Source organism: Otolemur garnettii, unplaced genomic scaffold, assembly GCF_000181295.1.
Source record: "Otolemur garnettii isolate 467f Iridium unplaced genomic scaffold, OtoGar3 scaffold00046, whole genome shotgun sequence".
NCBI lineage: Eukaryota > Metazoa > Chordata > Mammalia > Primates > Galagidae > Otolemur > Otolemur garnettii.
The window spans coordinates 13,548,679-13,569,516 of NW_003852441.1; the positions used below are offsets into that span (position 1 = coordinate 13,548,679).

General features: G+C 40.6%; 1 protein-coding gene across 1 annotated transcript in view; it reads left to right on the plus strand.

Moving 5' to 3' along the window:
- Positions 1-15,754: 15,754 nt before the first annotated feature.
- The window catches only part of RABEP1 (rabaptin, RAB GTPase binding effector protein 1), a 110,111-nt gene continuing 105,027 nt past the window's right edge, over positions 15,755-20,838 (plus strand). The window contains exon 1 of the mRNA XM_012805947.2: positions 15,755-16,012. Coding sequence (XP_012661401.2) covers positions 15,979-16,012 — 34 coding nt within the window. The 5' untranslated portion in view covers positions 15,755-15,978. The remainder of the gene's footprint in view (positions 16,013-20,838) is intronic.

Sequence of the window (20,838 nt, forward strand, 5' to 3'; positions counted from 1 at the left end):
CTGGGAACTGGAGGCCACCACCAGCAATGTTGCCATTACTGCAACCATCTCTACTATTGTTAGTGAGAAGGCTCCATTGCCTTCGTTTATGCCTTGGCTCCAAATGTTAAATTCAGGACAGTGCATCTGATTAGATGCACCTACATCATGTGCTCAGTCCTCCTTTCAGACTGAGAAAGTAGGTATCTGGCTGTTTCAGCATCTGTGTTAGGAGGAGGAACACTGCTTAAAATAAAACAAAAGCCAAACTCACAGAATGCAGTAGGTGCAGAAAACACTGGAAAAGGTTTGAGTACAGACTTGACAGTCACTAATTGGCTGTGTGACTTCAGCCTTCAACTCTTGGAGGGAGCCAATTAGTGAATGGCACCAAGAGTGCCTGTTAGGATGGGGAAAGCAGTTCCAAATCTAGGAAATGTGTGAAAGGGGTTCCAATACAGAAGAAAGGAGTTCTGAGTCTGAGCAACCGGTAAAAATGATAAAAGGCCATTATATCTGGTTAGCACCAACTATCCTGCTATTCTGCACCTGTGTTCAAACAAATGCATGTTGTAAGACAAAATAACCTCACCACACAGATTGAACTCATTATCAGTTTATAGCTACAAGTCTCAAATGAGCTTGCAACACTGCCGGACTATTCTATTTTTATCCTCTTTCCTAATAAATTTATTTTCTACTTTCCAAGATGCTATTTTATATTACTCTCCCCCTAGAATATCCAACATCTCCCCTCAACCCAATGGTGTTTCTATTAGGTGATCCCTGGATGCAATCAGGGGACTCCCCTTCCCACCAATGGAGCCCTTCCACTTGTTCTCTGGATCTCCCCCACTGCCAAAAGACTTCACTCTTGCAATATCCTCTTTTTCATACTCTACAACAGTGGTTCTCAACCTGTGGGTTGCGACCCCCAGCACTGTATTAAAGGACCGGCATTAGGAATGTTGAGAACCACTGTTCTATGAGGTCATCTCACTGGTCTAGAAGCATGTCAGTATCACTCATCTCCAAAACCATAAACAAAACTAAAACCTGCTTCAATCCCACATCCTCTTATAACTCTGTTCTCTTTCCCAATAAACCTCACCAGTACAATGATCTATTCTTGTTCTCACTCTTGCTCGTCTCCATCTTTTCCTCAACCCTCAATCAGGCTCTTGTCCTTACTGAATCAAGGTCACTAATGACCTACATCTTGCCAAAGTCAATGTTTCTTTGTTTGATTTTTCTGTTGGCATCTTATTGAACTTCTTAGCAGCATCTGAGACTGTTGAAAACTTTGTCCTTTGTGAGACATGTTCTTCTTGAGCTCCCATGGCTTTCATGAGCTTCATACTTCCCTGATTTTTCTCCTTCTTCTCAATCTGGTTGGCTCTCCCAGGAACTTGTCCTTAGTAACCTTCTCTCCTCTATCTACATTTACACCTTAAGTGATTTCCAGCCCCTTTATATAATTTATTTTTCCTCCATGAATTTTATCATATTTCCTCTCAACTTCTTATTTTGAAAAATTTCGAGCTTACCAAAAAATAAGAATAGTAGCTAGGAAGATCCATGTACTCTTCAACGATTCATCAATTGCTAACATGTTGCCAGCATTGGTGCTCATACTCTCTGTCTCTTATCCTGCCTCTCTCCCTTGCTGAAACTTTATTTCACACTTTATTTTTTGCTGAAACTTTTGAAAGCAAGTTTTCATCAATACCATAATTCTCCCTTAACTATTTTAACATGTACATTCCAAAACTGGAGTAAAGATTTTCCTAAATAGCTCTAAAATTATTAATACAACTAAGAAAATTAATAATAAATTGGTACCATCTAATATGCAGTCCATGTTTAAATTTCCCCAAATTTCCAAAATAGGCCTTTTTTTTTTTTTCACAGAGTCTTACTTTGTCACCTTGATAGAGCACCTTGGCGTCATAGCTCACAGCAATCTCAAACTCTTGGACTCAAGCAATCTTCTTGCCTCAGACTCTCAAGAAGCTGGGACTACAGGTGCCCACCACAATGCCCCACTAGTTTTTCTATTTTTAGTAGAGACAGGGGTCTCACTCTTGCTCAGGCTGGTCTCACACTCCTGAGCTCAGGCAATCCATCTGCCTCAGCCTCCCAGAGTGCTAGGATGACAGGCGTGGCCCAGCCTTTCAAAGTAAGACTTTTATAGGAGTTTTTCTTTTGAATCCAAAATTTGATCAAGACTATTATATTTGGTCATTATATCTCTATTCTTTCTTATTTCAGAACACATATCCCACACACACACCTCTTTTTTTTCTTCACAAAACTGCCTTTATTATTATTTTTTTTTTTAGCAAGGCTCACGACTTTAGCAAAAATTCACTTTTTTGGGCGGGGCCTGTGGCTCAAAGGAGTGGTGTGCCGGCCCCATATACTGGAGGTGGCGGGTTCAAACTCGACCCTGAAAAAAAAAAAAAAAAAAAAAAAAAATTCACTTTTTAAAAGTGTCCCTTGCATTATAGATCAATGGTTCTTAACTGGAGTGACATTTTCCCCTAAGGGCACATTTGGCAAAGGCTAAAGGTATTCTTCATTGTCACAACTGGGTAGGTATTACTGGCATCTAGTGGATAGAGGCCAGGAATGATGATAAACACCCTGCCGGGCACAGACAATCCCCACAACTAGGAATTATTCAGCCAGAATGTCAGTAGTCCTGAGGTTTAGAAACCCTAGTCTAGATTTATCTGGTTGTTTATGATTAGATTCAGGTTCAATATCTTTTGTTGAGAAAATGACACACAAATGACACTATAGCTTTTTAGTGCATCTCATCGGGAGGTTCTGCCTGTCAGCTGTCCTGCTTGGTGGTCTGAAAATCTGATCACTTAAGTAAAGACTACAGGATCTCTCCATTGTAAATATTTCCCCTTTGCAGTTAGTAATAATCTGCGGAGTGATACTGGAGGATCTTGTGAATACTCTGTTGCCCCAAGATATTTTCCCAATACTTTAGCATCCATTGATAATCCTTGCCTGAAACAAATATGATATCAGAGCTTGTAGTTTGGTATTCTTTTTAATTCTGTCATTCTTATTCTTTCATTCTATCATTCCTTCTCAGATTGTTAGCTGGTGTTCTTCTGAAAAGAAGAACTTTTGTTTCTCTTTCTTTTCTTCAACTTAGTATTACTATGGACTATTGGTAATTTTAAATTCGATATACGATAATAACTCATTACCATATTATTCATTTTTATGCTCAAATTATGACCGAGGTTCACTTTTCACATTCCTTGCAAATGTTTTACTTATTTAAAATAAATCAAAAAGGTTGGGAGAAAAAGCAAATGTTTTACTTATTTAGAATCATCAATTTCTCTAAATATTCCAAATATTTGAAGGGGCATGGTATTCAGAAACCAAGAACTGGGTGCTAGCTATAGTCATTACTACTAAGGTATCATTATTTTTAAGCCCTCTCAGAGGACAGAGCAAAATCATAAACTCTTGGAAAATTATATACACTTTTAAAAAATCCTAATAATACCACCGACTCAAATCCAACAAACACCACACCACCTTTGTCCCTGTGCATGTCTATTTGAATCATCCTTCTCCTACAGTGAGAATCCTGGTTCTCAGCATCAGTGTATTTTTCTCACTTGCTCTACTTCCATAACATACTTACAAAATAGTTTGAGGATTGCTCCCTATACAACGCCCTAATTACTCCATAATCAGCAATTTTTATTAATCACTAGTTTATCCTGTGTTGATTTCTTTCTTTTTTTTTTTTTAATGAAGGAACATGGAAAGATCGAAGTACTTTCACAATGTTAAAGATCTTTTTCTTTTCTTTGAGACAGAGCCTCACTATGTCACCCTCAGTAGAGGGCTGTGGTGTCACAGTTCACAGCAACCTCAAACTCCTGGGCTCAAGCGATTCTCTTGCCTCAGCCTCCCAAGCAGCAAGGACCATAGGCACCTGCCACAAAGCCCGTCTATTTTTTGTTGCAGTTGTCACTGTTGCCCAGCTGGCCCGGGCTGGACTCAAACCTGCCAGCCCTGGTGTATGTGGCCAACGCCATAACCACTGTGCTATGGGTGCCAGTAAAGATCTTTGAAAATCTGCTTCCCCATAAAACCAACGAGAACATTGCCAAAAATTGTCAAAAGCAACTTTTTAGAACTCTGAAAATTAACTAAAGGTTTACAAAAATCCAAGGAGGATTTATAGTTGAATATAAAAAGAGAAAGCTTTCTGCCATTTTAACTCAGTTTAGTGCCATCCCTCTCTCTCCAGCTTTGCGATAGATTTGAAATTACAGTAGCTGTGAAAACCAGCAGCCTGGCAGCCACGGGAAGGAACATAATAGGTTCGAAGATCCCCATCTCTGAACTTCTAATGCAGAGAATTGTCACTATTTAATCTGTTTGGCAGCTTCTTGAAAAATCTTCACTCCTAGAACTAGTCTTTATTTGAACTAACTCAAGGCCCATTCTATGCAAATAAAAATCAGCTGTAATTGTTTACTATTGTACCTTCCTAAGGCAGTAATACCAGTTGAGACTAAATAAAGCTGACCTAAGAGCTTAAAAGGAAAATCTGGAGAATGAGGGCTCTGATAATCTGTGACTTACTCTTGGGACGCTAGAAGGACACATACATGTGCAGGACTGTGCACACACTGGGGAAAGATCTGAGAAGGCCTCCATCTCTCACTTCTGTGTTGCTCTCACCTCTTGAAGGTTTGCACAAGGAGAAAGTGGAAAGTAAGGCAGAGTTATAAAGTGCTGGAGCACTGAAAGTGTGATCCAACACACCCAGAGTCCCTCGGTAAAAGTTGTGAAATGTACTGGATCAAGGCACGGAAAAGAATCTGTGTCCAGTTATTAGCTAATCATTAAACTAGTTAAGTAGAGACTTCAGTAGCTGTATGTACAAGAGATACGGACTTTATAGTTCAGGAGAGTCACTAAACAAACAGCAAGAACAGCAACAATAAACTAATAACAAATTCTGGGAATAGGGGAATCTGATTTCCAGAGTTACCTCATTATATTATTTTAAGTGTCCAGTTTTCAAGAAAAAAAAATCAGATACAAAAATAAACTTGAGAGTATGACCCATACACAGGGAACAAAGTAGTTGATAGAAGCTGCCTCTGAGGAAAGCTCTGACATTAGACTTATTAAATATTTCATAAATATACTCAAAGAAGAAAGAGGAACTAAATTAAAGTATGAAAATGTGTTTCCCAAAATAGAAAATGACAACAAAGATGGAAATAATAAAAAAGGACAAAATAGGGTCAGTGCAGTGGCTCATACCTGTAATCCTAGCACTCTGGAAGGTGAGACAGGTGGATGCCTGAGCTCAGAAGTTTGAGACCAGCCTGAGCAAGAATGAGGCCCCATATCTACTGAAAATAGAAAAAACCTAGCCGGTGTTGTGGCAGGTGCCTGCAGTGAGGTTTCTGTGAGCTGTGATGCCATGGCACTTTTTTTTTTGTCTCAAAAAAAAAAGAACAAAATAGAAATTTGGAAATGGAAAAGTATAATAACTGCCTGAGCAAGAGCAAGAAGAATAAGACCCTGTCTCTACTAAAAATAGAAAAACTAGCTGGGCATTGTGGCAGGTGACTGTTGTTCCAGTTACTTGGAGGTTGAGGCAAGAGAATCGCTTAAGCACAAGAGTTTGTGGTTGCTGTGAGCTAAGATGGGGCACTCTACCAAGGGTGACAAAGTGACACTCTATCTCAAAAAAAAATAAAAGGAAAAGAAACAATAACTTCACTAGATGACTGAGCACAAGACTTAAGTTGAAAGAGTAAAGAATCAGCAAACCTGAAGATAACTCATTTGAGATTATTCAGTCTCAGATACATAAAGAAACAAAATAAAGAAAAAAGAACAAAGCCTGAGAGACCCATGGGATACTATAAAGCAGTGGTTCTCAACCTTCCTAATGCTGCAACCCTTTAATACAGTTCCTGTAGGTCGCAACCCACAGGTTGAGAACCACTGCTATAAGCATATCAACATATGAATAAATGGGAATCCTAGAAAAAAAGGAGGGACAGAAAGAATATATATATGAAAAGAATGGCAGTAAACTCCCCACATTTGATGAAAAAAATGAATTTGCACATCTAGGAAGCTCAACAAACACCAAGTATGATAAACTCAAATGATAAACACCTTGCTGCATCACAGTCAAACTGTCAAAATCCAAGTCCAAAAAGCAATTCCTGAAAGCAGCAAGAGAAAAGCAACTCATCATGTACAAGTAAATCTCAATGACAGCTAAGTTTTCATCAAAACCAAAGCAACTAGAAGGCAGTATGAGGACATATTCAAAGTGCCAAAAGAAAAAGACTATCAACCAAGAAGGGTATATCCAGCAAAATTCTTTCAAAGGTAAAGTACCAATGAAGAAATTTCCAGATAAATGAAGAGAATTAATTGCTAGCATACTTCCCTTACAAAGACACTAAAGGGACTTCTTCAAGATGAAACGAAAGGACAAAAGGCGGAAATTAAAATCCACACAAAGAAATAAAGAGCAATGATAAAGGTAAGCACACAGGTAATTATAAGGCAGTATAAATTTATTTTTTGTGCAAAATTCTTTTTCTTTCCTATCTGATTTAAAGACAACTATATAAAGTAATAATTACAAAGCTGTATTTATGGCTGGGCCTAGTGGCTCATGCCTGTAATCCTAGCACTCTGGGAAGCTGAGGCAGGTGGATTGCCTGAGCTCAGGAGTTTGAGACCAGCCTGAGCAAAGTGTCTCTACTAAAAATAGAAAAAGGAGCCATAAATAGTGGCAGCTACTCAGAAGGCTGAGGCAAGAGGATTGCTCAAGTCCAAGAGTTTGAGGTTGCTATGAACTATGCTGCCATGGTAGCATTTAAAGGTGAATGGACTAAATATGCCAATGTAAAGGCAAAAATTGGCAGTGGAGAAAATATCATTAGCTATATGTTATTTTAAGAGCTACACTTTAAATTAAAAGACACTAAAAGGATGAAAAAGATAGTTCATGTAAACAGTATTCAAAAGAGAGATAGAATAAAGAACAAGTCCTTAGCGCATAGCCTAGGAAACAACAAACCTTCAGCACAACCAGAGGCTGCAGTGAGCTATGATCTTACCATTCCAGCCTGAGTAACAGAGCAAGACCCTGTCTTAAAAAAAAAAATGTTATGAACAACTAGGAGCTGGGGAGGAGGGCAGGTGAGAGGGGATATGGTAAGTGCTCACCTATCAGCAAGGTGACAGTAAATAGCACCCTTCCTGGATGAAGGGCTCAACTGCAACTTAGACTTTCTCTAACAAACACAAATAATGTAACCTAATTTATGTACCTTTATGTTAATCTGAAATTAAAAAAAATATATGAACAACTGTATGCCAACAAATTAGATAACTTAGATGACATGAACAAATTCCTAGGAAAATATAAAATGCTGAGACTTACTCATTAAGAAAATAGAAGCAGGGCAGCACCTGTGGCTCAAAGGTGTAGGGCACTGGCCCCATATGCCGGAGGTGATGGGTTCAAACCCAGCCTCAGCCAAAAACTGCAAAAAAAAAAAAAAAAAAAAAAGAAAGAAAAGAAAATAGAAGCAAACCATGTTGGTTCATACCTATAATTCTAGCGCTATTGGGAGGCCAAGACAGGAGAACTGCTGAAGGCCAGGAGCTCTAGACCAGCCCAAGCAAGAGAAATATCCTGTTTCTACAAGAAAAATAAAAAAACTATCTGTCTGTAGTGGTGGGCATCTGAAGTGCCACCTAGTTAGGAGGCTGAAGTAGAGGGATCTCTTGAGCCTGCAAGTTTGAGGTTGTAGGGAGCTATCGTGACAGCACTACAAGATGACAGCACGGCAGTCTAGCCTGGGTGACAGAGTGAAAACTTGCCTCAATAAATAAATAGATAACAGAAGAGAAAATATGAATATATGAATAAATGAGATTGAATAAGTAATCAAAAAGCAACCCACAAAGATAAACCCAGAACCAAATGGTTTTGCTGGGAAATTCTACTAAATGTTTAAAGAATTAAAACTAATACTTAACCAATTTCCAAAAAGTGGACAGAACACTTCCCCCACTCATTCTATCAGGCTAATAGTATCCTGATACCAAAACCAAAAAAGATATTACAAGACAAAAAACTGTAGACTGATACTCATTTTGAATACAAGTGCAAAAATCCTCCACAACGTATAAGCAAACAAATTCATCATCATGTGAAATGAAATCATAAAGTATGACTAAGTGAAACCTATTCTAGGAATGCCAAGTTCAACACATAAATATCAATTAGTTTAATACACTGTATCAATAGGGTAAAAACCACAGAATATGGCAGTGCCTGTGGTTCAGTGAGTAGGGCACTAGCCCCACGTACTGAGGGTGGCGGGTTGGAACCCGGCCCTGGCCAAACTGCAGCAAAAAAATAGCCAGGCGTTGTGGCGGGTGCCTGTAGTCCCAGTTACTCAGGAGGCTGAGGCAAGAGAATTGCCTAAGCCCAGGAGTTGGAGGTTGCTGTGAGCTGTGACACCACGCATTCTACTGAGGGCAATAAAGTGAGACTCTGTCTCTACAATAACAAACAAACAAAAAACCCCAGAGAATACATAATTGTCTCAAGAGGTGCAGAAAAAGCATTTGACAAAATCCAACACCCTTTCATGATAAAAATATTTGACAAAGTAGGAATAAAAAGGAAATTTTTATTTTCTTTATTTACTTATGTTTTTATTTTTATTATTTTTATTTTTATTTATTTATTTATTTATTTTTTGAGACAGAGCCTCAAGCTGTCTCCCTGGGTAGAGTGCTGTGGCATCACAGCTCACAGCAACCTCCAACTCCTGGGCTCAAGCCAGTCTCCTGCCTCAGCCTCCCAAGTACTGGGACCACAGGTGCCCGCCACAATGCCCGGCTATTTTTTGGTTGCAGCCGTCATTGTTGTTTGGCAGGCCCGGGCTGGATTTGACCCACAACCTTAGGTGTATGTGGCTGGCGCCTTAGTCACTTGAGCTACAGGTGCCAAGTCTACTTATTTATGTTTTTAAAAGGAACTTTTTCAATTTGATAAAAGATATCTGTGAAAATGATGTTTTTAGGCCAGGTGTGGTGGTTCATGCCTATAACCCTAGCACTTTGGGAAGCTGAGGCAGGAGAATTTCTTGACTACAAGAGTTTGAGACCAGCCTGAGCAACAAACTGAGACCCCATTTCTACCAAAAAATAAAAATAAAAATAATAATAAATAGCCAGGTGTGGTGAGTACCTGTAGCCCCAGCTGCTCAGGAGGCTGAGGCAGGAGGATTGCCGTGGCCCAGGTGTTGGAGGTTGAAGTTAGCTTGATGGTGCTACTGCACTCTAGCCTGGGCAAAACAGTAAGGCCCTGTCTCAAAACAAAAACAAACCCCCCAAACTGTTTTTTGTTATATATGTATCAGACCTGATGTTTAGTGCTACTGTATTTAGCTACGTATATGTGAGACAGTGTATAGTGCTGCCTACATATTCTACTGCCTGAGATACTATCTTTGGTTATGTACAGTTTGTGTGCTACTATGTTTAGTGATGTGCCTAAGACACTATGTTATGTGTGATATGTGTGTTATTGTGATTTGTTCAGTGACATATATACGAGACAGTTAGGTGATGTATACACCACTATATACATAACGATATGTGTGTGAGATATTGTGCTTAGTTGCCCAAGGTGCATACTCTTTATTAAATGATATTTGTGTGAGATGCTATGTTTAGGGGTACATGAGGAGTGTGGAAAAAAAATGAAAGCTTTGGCTAATCATGGTGACTCATGCCTATAATCCTAGCACTCTGGGAGACCGAGGTGGGTATATTACCTGAGCTCAGGAGTTGGAGGCCAGCCTGAGCAAGAACAAGACCCTGTCTGCACTAAAAAACAGAAAAACTAGCCAGGAGTGGTGGCAGGTGCCTGTAGTCTCAGGCTGAGGCAAAAGAATTAAGCCCAAGAATTTGACGTTGCTGTGAGCTATGATACCATGATACTCTACTGAGGGTGACATAGTGAGACTCTGACTCAAAAAAAAAAAAAAAAAAAAAGAGAGAGAGAGAGAGGAATTTTGAGAGAAGGGACTACCCTTCAACTTTGAAGATACTTGTCTACCAAGCAATCAACATATATTCAAGTAATGGTAGTAATGGTGAATTCCTCTTTGTCTTATTAATCAATGGTCAATTAGAACTGGAATAAGAACTTCTAATCAACATGAGATAAGCAGTATCAAATAATTTTTGTCCAAAGCAAAGAAACTTGACATTTGAGCCTTGGAACTTATCTAGAGTAAATGAGACAGTTTTGTTAGACTTTTGCAAATATTGACAATTTCTGCCCTGAATCCCTGGAGATATCTTCACAGACTGACTTCATGGTCCAGGACCCTATTTCCCTATGATAGAAACTACTTATTTAGGGAAAAAAGGAAGTAAAGAAGGAGAGAAAGAGGGGAGGATGCAGATATTTGTAGAGCAACTACCATGTGTTTGGGGTTAGTACTTGATCTCTTTAGCCTCCTGACACAACATGAGGCTGACGCATTATTCCCATATTAGAAATAATAGTAGCTCAAAGAAGTTAAAGAATATGTTTGCATCAACAGTTAATCTGTGCCAGAATTTCCAGGTTTTTTGAATCTAAGCCTGGAGCTCTTCCCTCAATATGTGGTATCATCTTACATCTTGTGAAAATATGAGCTTCTAGAAGTCAGTCTTCTATAGGTACTCTTCCACATATTCCTCACTTGACAAAGGATAGGGCAAGGATAAATTGGAACAACAATCATTGACTGCCATTTTCGTTCTCTGGGTCACAGGAGAAGAGGGTAGCTACTTGTGGCCAGATGGATCAGGGGTAATTGGAAAGGAAGGAACCAGTGTGGGGAATCAATCACTCTAGCTGAGGATGTCATAGGTGTCTATAAGTACCTGGTGGGTACTTCCTGAGAAGCCTTAGGAAGCCAGCACCCGATTTGTGACTTTCCTGGGGCTTCCACTTGCCTGGAATCAGGTTAAGTGCCCTAGAAGCAGAAGTCCTGATTTTGGTCACCCAAACCATGCACTGAAGCTGTCCCTTATTGAGGGCCAGGGAAGTACCCCAACCCCACTCTTTGATCCCTTCCTACCCTTGAGAATCTGAGTCCCAGAGGGAGAGGAAAACCAACAGTAGTGAGTACTATGAGTGGAATTCTGTTGGAATACTTGGTCTGCTTGTTATTTAAACCATGACATACACTTTTTGAAATGGAATTTATCCATGAAAATTTAGTTTATCTACTTTGTGTCTATTGTCCTTATTTTGGCTTATGAGGAATAAAATTAAGTAATATTTATGGGAGACACCTAATAAACTTTTTTGAGACAGAGTGTCACTCTGTCACCCTCAGTAGAGTGCCATGGTGTCACAGCTCACAGCAACCCTAAACTCTCAGGCTCAAGCAATCTTCTTGTATCAGCCTCCTATGTAACTGGGACTAGCCCACCATGATGCTGGGCTAGTTTTTCTATTTTTATTTTTATTTTATTTTATTTTATTTTTTATTATTTTTTTTGAGACAGAGCCTCAAGCTGTCCCCTTAGGTAGAGTGCTGTGGCATCACAGCTCACAGCAACCTCCAACTCCTGGGCTCAAGCAAGTCTCCTACTTCCGCCTCCCAAGTAGCTGGGACCACAGGCACCCGCCACAACGCCCAGCTATTTTTTGGTTGCAGCTGTCATCATTCTTGTTTTGGCAGGCCTGGACTGGATTCAAACCCGCCACCTTAGGTGTACGTGGCTGGCGCCTTAGCCACTTGAGCCACAGGTGCCAGGCCTAGTTTTTCTATTTTTAGTAGCAACAGGGTGTCACTCTTGCTCAGGGTGGTCTTGAACTCCTGAGCTCAAGCAGTCCACTTGCCTTGGCCTCTCAGAGTGCTAAGATCACAAGCACAAGTCACTGTGCCTGGCTATATTTTAAAATGCAACAAATTTATTATTGTTATTAGTATTATGGAATCTTGTAGCTGAAATATTAGGGTTGTTTAGTCAAATACCCTAACCTAGTAGAAATCCCTTCTCTAGCATATGTGACTATTTGCTAGCCAGCTCTGGTTGCACATTTGCAGTGACAGGGAGCTCACTCCCTAATAGGCAACCCCTTTTCTCTCTGGTCAGCTCTGAGGGAAAGTACTTCCTTGGGTAGACTAGAAGTCTCCCTTGTTATGATCCCTGGGCATTTGTACCCACTTTTATACTCAAGGGATTTGAGGATACTACTAGTGACTTCAGTTCTCCCCCCCCCCTCCCCGAGTGTAACTTTCTTTGAGTCTTCATGTATTTTGCACAGAGTAATTTTCTGATTCTTCATGCTCTGGTGCTCCATTCATTGCAGCTGTGTCATTAACTTCTTGAAAATAATGATGCCCAGAACAAACACAGCAAATGCTAGCCATTGATGTGACTCAGTCGGGCGAAGTGCAAATGTATCACCTTCTAGAATTTACAGTGTGATTCTATTCATGAAGCACAAAGTGAGCTGTTTTCACAGCAGTTCTATAGACTTTGCTCATTTTAAATTTATTTATTTTTTTATTGTTGGGTATTCATTGAGGGTACAAGAAACCAGGTTACACTGATTGCATTTGTTAGGTAAAGTCCCTCTTATAATTGTGTCATTTTAAAATTATAATTGGGAAGAATATAGCCAAATATTTCTTACCTAAACTGTGTCGAAGTTCGTGCTTCCTAGATTATAGATTAGTTTAAATGGACCCAGGTTAAGAAATATCCCATTGCCAGCACCCCACGTGGTACATTTTTAAGCACACTCTTTAATCACTATGTGTCCCTCTCTGGTCCAGAAACCACTGTTAAAACTTCTGTGATACTTGTTTTCTTCCTATCTTTACAATTTACCAACTATGTATGCATAAAATTTAGTTTTGGCTGTTTTGGAACTTTATGTAAGTGAAATCAGGATATATACATATATGTATATATTTTTGAGACAGTCTCACTATGTCACCCTCAGTAGGGTACTGTGGCATCACAGCTCACAGCAACCTCAAACTCTTGGGCTTAAGCGATTCTCTTGCCTCAGACTCCCAAGTAGCTGGGACTACAGGTACCCACCCCAATGCTAGGCTATTTTTTTTGTTGCAGTTATTTAACTGGCCCGGGTTGGGTTTGAACCTGCCACCCTCAGTATATGTGGCTGACGCCCAGGGTATATATAATTTATAATTTTCTTCTTTATTTCAAAATTATGTTTCAAGATTCTACATTGAATACATAGCTATAGTTTGTTCATTTCAGTGCTGTATTCCATTATATAAATATTAGAAAAATTAAATTTAGTCTACTGTTGATAAATATTTGGATTTTTTATTTGTTGTATTATGAACTATGCTATTATGAATATTCCTGTATGTGGGCCCTGGGGCATATATGATATAATTGATAAGTAACTATTTCATGTGTTTATCTTACCTTCCAGTTTCCTTCAGAATACAAGGACCACATTTTTCACACTTAATAAAAGCTTTGAACACACACTAGTTTTTTCTAGAATATACATCTAGGGACAGAATTGCTAGGTCTTAGGGTTTACCTGAAAATACGAAAGTGTGCATAACTTTTTTTTTTTTTTTGAGACAGAGTCTCACTATGTCGCCCTCGGTAGAGTGTTGTAGCGTCACAGCTTACAGCAAACTCAAAATCTTGAGCTTAAGTGATTGCCTTGCCTCAGCCTCCCAAGGAGCTGAGACTACAGGCACCTGCCCCAATGCTTGGCTATTTTTTTGTTGTTGCAGTTGTCATTATTGTTTAGCTGGTCCGGGCCGGGTTGGAACCCACCATCTTTGGTGTATGTGGCCAGAGCTGTAACCACTGTACCACAGATGCCAAGTAGAAAAATGTGCATAATTCTTAATGCTCCCATCTGATTTCAAAATTGCTTTTTCAACCACCTCCTTGGCACTGGGAGCTGTAGATATCTAAACCAGATCTTGACCATTTCTGAGTGACCTTGATCTTGAGGGTGTGGCTTCAAGCTTGATTACCAATGGTAATAAATGTGTGGCTTCAAGCTTGATTACCAATGGTAATAAATGTGCCCCTCGCTCATTGGAAGGACCCCCTTGTGTAGAGGGCATCAGCATCTGCTATCTTTATGGCCCTGGCTCATGTTAGTCATCACTACAAGACAGAGGATGCACTGGGTTGCCCAATCCTGGCTAAAGGTCTCCCTGCTGAGAGTAAGGATTTGCTTATGCAGACAACTCATTTATTGGGAGGGGGAGGGCTCTGCAAACTCTCTTGAAGGCATACCAGCTATCTTGTGCTATTAATTGCTCAAAACCTTCAAGTCTGTATAGAAGCCCTTCCCTAATGTTAGCAGGATTTGGGACAAAAGAACAAGTAGATAACACATGTATACCTAAATTATCTAAGATTGTAAATCACTTCAAGTAACTGCTAACCTTAATATTGTCTATTCTTCTACTTTTATTTATTTTTTCAGAGCTGAAGTCTTGCTGTCACCCAGACAGGAGTGCAGTGGCATTATCCACAGTCCATTGCAGCCGCAACTCTGGGCTCAATCCATCCTCCTGCCTTGACCTCCTAAAGCACTGGGATCACAGTCATGAGCCATCATATCAGCCTTATTCTTCTATTTTGACAAATACGCACACACAGGCATACACGTGTGTGTATACCCATATATGTATAAATATAAAACTTCAATGACTGGAAAGACTAGGTTCAAATTTAGAATTCTTGGACTCTTGACACTTAGGCACTTAAATGAAATGATGAGGGGTGTACAGGCCCTGGCTCAATTATTGGCCCATAACCCACTTGCCTTTTTTCAACTCTATCCTGCACCATTAGGAATCTGTAGACATAGCATCTGAATTGTTCAAGTGCTGTGTGCCACCGCCTCAAAACACATCTGCCCATTAGCCACTTTTAGGGATGCCTAGACTCTGCCCTAGAGAGGACGAACCTGGGGAGAGGCCACAGCTATAGCCATCTGGAGAGGAAATTCTGGAGTCACAGGTGTCCAGAACTTGATCCTGAAATTCGAAACTCTGTAGACTCTTCATCTTGGGGGAGGAGAGTGGCCAAAGGCCTGTGTAGAGGAGGTCAGAGAGAAGTCTAAAGTGGGGAGCCCAGGGCAGGTTCTCGCCTGGTTAAAGGCCATTCTTTGTGTATCTTGTTTCTCTTCTCCATTCATGAGTGCTGGGACTGTACTTGGCTGTACCCCCATACTCATCACCACAGGAAAGTCAGATTTATTTGCTTAATGGAAAGTATACCGGCCCAAGCATCAGAAGACCTAGGATCTAGCGCTATTATCGTCGGGAACCGTTCTTCGCACTTTATGACCTCATTTAAACTTTTCCTAGTTATTATATTGATAAAGGTTCCAAGAGGTTAAGTGACTCTCCCAAGGTCAGACAGCTACAAGAGGTAGAAGCTGAACTGGCAGTCCACCAACCGGCCTCCTTTCTCATCTTTTTTTGCCTCCTCTGTGCAGTGGCTAAGAACCAGGAACGGCCCTCAGAGAAGGAGCCCCTTTCCCGCGGCTCTTCTGGCTAGCCTCGCCCCCTGCATTCAGACTTGCTCAAGCTCGGGCACCTAGTGGGCACTCGCTGCGCTCCCCGAGCTACGCGAAGCCCCACCCCTCCCCTCAGGCCAACGTCACGTGCCGCCCCATCCCCCCGCGCCTGCGCACTGCTTATTTCCCGCTGTCAGGATGAGGAGGCGGAGGTCGGCGCTCGGGTCCGTCTCTGCCCGCGGCTGTGGCGGCGCCGGCGGCTCCAGCCTTAGCGGTTCCTCCCTGGGCGGCGGCGGCGGCGGCTCGGTCGACGCCTCTTCCGCCAGCTGAGCCCGAGGGAGCCCGGGACGCCGCTTCCCCGCCCATTCCCGCTCCCCCAAGCCGGCCGCCTGGCCATGGCGCAGCCGGGCCCGGCTCCCCAGCCTGACGGTGAGGCGCCCACCATGGCAGACGCGGCGGGCGCGGCCTGCCCGGCGCCTTCGTCGCGGGGGACCTCGGGGCGGGCAGGCGGGCGAGCGGCGGGAAGGGCGCGCGCAGGCCCCGGGGGTGACCCGGCTGGGCGGAGACGGGAGCGCGCGGGCTCCGGCGCGGGCGGCGCGCGAAGGCGGCGCAGGAGCTGCGGCGGCAGTCGCTGGGGAGGGGGCGGGAGGCGCTGGTGGCAGCGTTGGCTGGAGGGCGGAGGGAAGGGCGTGGGGAGGCTGTTGGGAGTGTGAGAGTGTAGAGAGGGAGCTGCGTTGGGTAGCGGTGGGACTGGCACGTGGGTTCTGTCTGTAGGGAGGGTGGAAATGCAGAACGTGTGCTATATTCGTTAAAGAAAAAACACCTTAGGTAGTGGTAGTGTGCTCTTCTCCCTCTGGCCTCAGACAGGCAGTAGGCAGTAAAAGATAACTGCACTGTCTTTGACTTAATCTGTAAAACTAGTTGGGATCAGTGACTGGGTTTAGTAGCATTCCTCGAGTGTCAGTGTGTCTGAATGGTAAATGCTGAGGCCTGGGAGTCTAAAGGACCTGGTTCCTTCACTAACAAGCTCTGGACGTATTTCTTAGCCTCTCTGAGCCTAAGATGAACTAACCGATGAACTAACACTTGGATGTATTTTATCCGTAAAGCTGGTAACTCATACGAATGCAAAATGATAAGTTTCTGTTATGACAGTATTAGGAATAATGAGGCGAATGGTGTTTGAGGATGCTAAAGTTGAGAAAGTGTGTTATTTATAGCGTTTAAATTCTTGGGAGGAAAATAGGGTCCTATCCTAAATAATCTAAGTGGGTTATCAGAACCCTTCGTGGCCTTTTGGGAAGTGGACCAATCTCTGCTTCACATCGTTCGAGGTTTTACTATGTTTGGAAAGTGAGCGCCTGGCCTTTTGCAACATCTCCAGTATCTAATCGTGAAAATTCTTTCAGGTGTATTTCTATTGAGCATGTATGCTTAGGCATCTTCAAGTGCTCCGCAGAATGTTGGAAAACAGTGGTTGGGCCAGAGTAGGTACTTACAAACTTGCCTTTGCCTACGGTTGTCTGCCTTTGGGGAACTTGAAACAATGTTATCAGATTTTAAGGCTCTGGCCTCTTTCAGAGCTATGTGTTCCAAAGTCTGTTAGCTTCTAGTTTGGGGTTTTGTTAGTTGCTTTAGGGGAGATGTGTAAACCCAGTTAACTGTTTCTGCTGCATTTTCTGGCTACATTTTAATTCTCACCTTTTGCATTGGAGTTAGGGAAGAAAACTTTTTCTTTCACAAACCTTCTTTGTTAGGACAGACAGACGGGATACACAGAGAGCTCAGTAACTTCTGGTTCTGTTCTCTGGTGGTAGGTATGCCTGCCTGGCTGGCTACTGCCTTCTCTTGAGTTGCATGGAAACAAACATCTAGGGCAGCTCAGGTGACATGAGAGTCTGGAATCAAAATTCCCTGCCGCTTTCTAGATGTGAAATGGTCTTCCTTGTAAATAGGCAAAAGTGACTAAGCATTTGAAAGAGGCTAGGAAAAATTAGCTTTAGGAAATCTTGTACTCTTACTATTCTTAGTGCAGGTTTATTTCCTGTTTTAAAAATCTCGTGACTAGGATGATATTTAGTTTGCCTAGATTGCAGTTTTTATTTTAAATTAATGTAGTAAATGGGCAGCCTCAGTTATTGTTTACAACAGGAGAGAAAATTTGGTGTATTTGAGTGCTTTGTGTTAGTACCATCTTAGAAGTTATCTTGGGGATTTAGTTTTTTTTAAGCTGAATTCATGTATATCACCTTTGCTTTAGGTATTCATGAATTTCCTAGTTTAGCTGATTGAAAAAAAAAAACTGTTGAAGAATTCTTTTGCTCAAACAGGCAGTAAAAGAACTGCATTGTCTTTGACTTAATCTTGTTTTTATGCCATTTTGGAAGCAATTGTCTTTTACCACATTGTTTTCTTTTCTTTTTTAACTTATCTTGTTCTGATTCTCATGGAGGTATGATAAAGAATAGATTTGTGTGTAACTTGGCAGGATGAAATGTAATAATTTTCTTTTTATTAATTCACTTTAATTCCTTATCTTGTAAATTGTTTAGAAAGTTTTGTTTTTTTCAGTAGTGCATCTTAGTAGTTAGATTTTAGTTGATTAGTTTGTTTTCCCTTAAGAACTCAAACGTGAACATTTTCAAATTTTACTATTTATTTTAATCTAAGTTAAACTATATTTTAGAAGCTTTTGCTGTGATTTTACTTCATTACTTTTTTATATTGTCATTCATAATTCCTTCATTAAAAAATATGTACAGTATTTCAAAAAGTAGATGTCTTCCCCCATCTCCCAGAGGTAATCACTATGAAGTTTTCTGTCTTTCCTGACTGTCCTATCATTATGTAGACATGCTACCTTTCACTCCTGAGATAGATATGCTGTGCATATACAGATCTGTAATTTGCCTTTCTTGCTTGATAAATGTTAGTTCTCATTATTATATACTTGTAAGTGGTTATGTGGCCAGGTAACATGATAAGCCCTGTAGGTGTTATCTCAGTAAATCTTAATATTAGTGAGAGGGGTGCTACTGTAATATTAGTGCTTAGTTTCATTGGTGAGGAAACTCAGGCACAGATAATTTAAAGAAATGTGCTGGAAGTTATACAGCCTTAAGTCAGGGAGTAGAATTCAAATCTGGGGCATCTACCTGATGCCTGGACCTTCTGACCTGTTTGGTAGATCATGGACCACTTTCCGGGTCTGTGTTACAGATCTGTCTCATTTTCGTTAAAAGACTATTTCTTCACATGCATGTACCAGGCAGGATTTCAAATTTCCTTATTAAGGGACAAGTAGATTGCTTTCAATTCTTTCATTATTATAAGCAGTGCTATAGTGGATATACTTGTGGCACCAGATTTTTCAGGTACTCTTTTATTTCTGTAAGACTACTGAATTAAAGGACATGAGTTCTGAGTGGTTTAAATTTTAATAGCTATTGCTAGCTTACTTTCAAAAAGGGATCAATTTACTTACCTGCCAACAATGTATGAGAAGGTGGATTTTTCCTACAATTTTACAAGCTGTGGATGATGTCATGTTTTAAATTTGTGTCTTCTGATAGATTTTTTCTATTAAGGTGGTATTCTTCGATTGAGAAATATTTTTGTGCCTAATCTATGCCAAACCCAATGCTAGGACATAGGAAATAACAATGGTGAACAAGTTTGGTTCAAAAACCAGACCCAATTCCTGTTCCTAGGAACAGTGAATCACTTAGCCTTTAATTAGATAAACTTACAGACAAGTACAGAATTATTTGTTTACTTAGCTAATATGAATGTATACTACTTGCCAGGTACAATTCTTGATGTTTGGAATTTATCAGTGGACAACTTAGATAGTAATCTTTGTCCTGGTGTGGGAGAAACAGATACTAAACAACAAACATAGCAAATGATATGGATTGTTAGGTAATTAAGTGCTATGGAAAAAAGAAAAAGAACAGGATAAAGGAGGTAGGTGGGGCTGTTTTTAAATAGCATGGTCAGAGTAGCTTTATCAAGAAGCTGACATTTGTGCAAAGACTTGGAGATAGAGGAGTTAGCTATGAGGATAGCTGGTGGAAGACTGTTCTAGACAAAGGAATCAATTTTTGCAGATGCCTTGAGGGAGCATGTTTTGCATGTTTGAGGAATTGCATGAAGGTCAGTGTGGCTGGAGTGATTGTTAGAGGGACAAGAAATGGGGTGGGGACAGATTAGCAGATCTCATAGGGCCGTAGAAACATTGTAAGTATTGGCCTTCCCTCTGGGGAACTATTGAAATGTTTTGATCAGAGGAATGATGTGATTTGACTTGTGTTTTAAGAAATAACTCTGGCTGCTGGATTGGCAATAGAGTAATTAGAGGCAAGGGAAGAAGCATGGATTTAGGAAAAAGATGATGGGCCTTGGACCAGGGTATATCAGTGGAGGCCATAATTTGAAGGTGTGGTTGACAGAATTTGCTGATGGATTGAATATGGAATTCAAAAGAAAGAGAAGTCAAGGATTATTTGTTGGCCTGAGCAACTGTGAGGGGCATTCATACACAATGCTGTGAAAGCCTGAAATTGAGGTATTTGACCCATTTAGGGAGGTCAGGAAAGATTTCTGAGGAAGTGGTCCTGGAGCTGATATCTGACAGATAAGCAAGAGTCTTGTTTTTGGAGGAAGCAGTATGAGTAAAATAACTAGAGAAAGATTGGTAAGAGAGTGTGAAGGTAAGTATGGGGTGGCCTGTGTGGGCTTTATCCTTAGAGCTATAGGGAAAGAATTTGAAGGGTTTTAAGCAAGTTGATAACTTGATGGCTTTAGGAATTATACTGTTAATTAGGAAATCTTTTGTTGGCCACCTTTATTTCTTTTGTGAATTGGCACTTTTGTATTTGTTTCTCATTTTTCCATTAGGTTGTCCTTTTCTTGATATTACAGAGAAGCTCTTAATAAGTTATATTATTCCTTTGGTATGTATTGCAAATTTTGGTCTCCCAGTTTTTCTTTTACCTCTATTTTTTCTTTTGTTGTGCAGAAAACTTTAATTTTTATATAGATTTGACTCTTTTTCATTCTGAGTTTCTTTTTTCTAATCTTCATTTCTTTTTTTTAAGATTTCAGATTAATGTGAGAGTACAAATGATTAGGTTACAATTATTCTGGGTTTCTTGTCTTACTGAGGAACACCTCCCCACCCCACATGTTTGTAGTTAAAAAAACAAAACAAAACTTTAATTTTCTTTTTCTTTCTTTCTTTCTTTTTTTTTTTT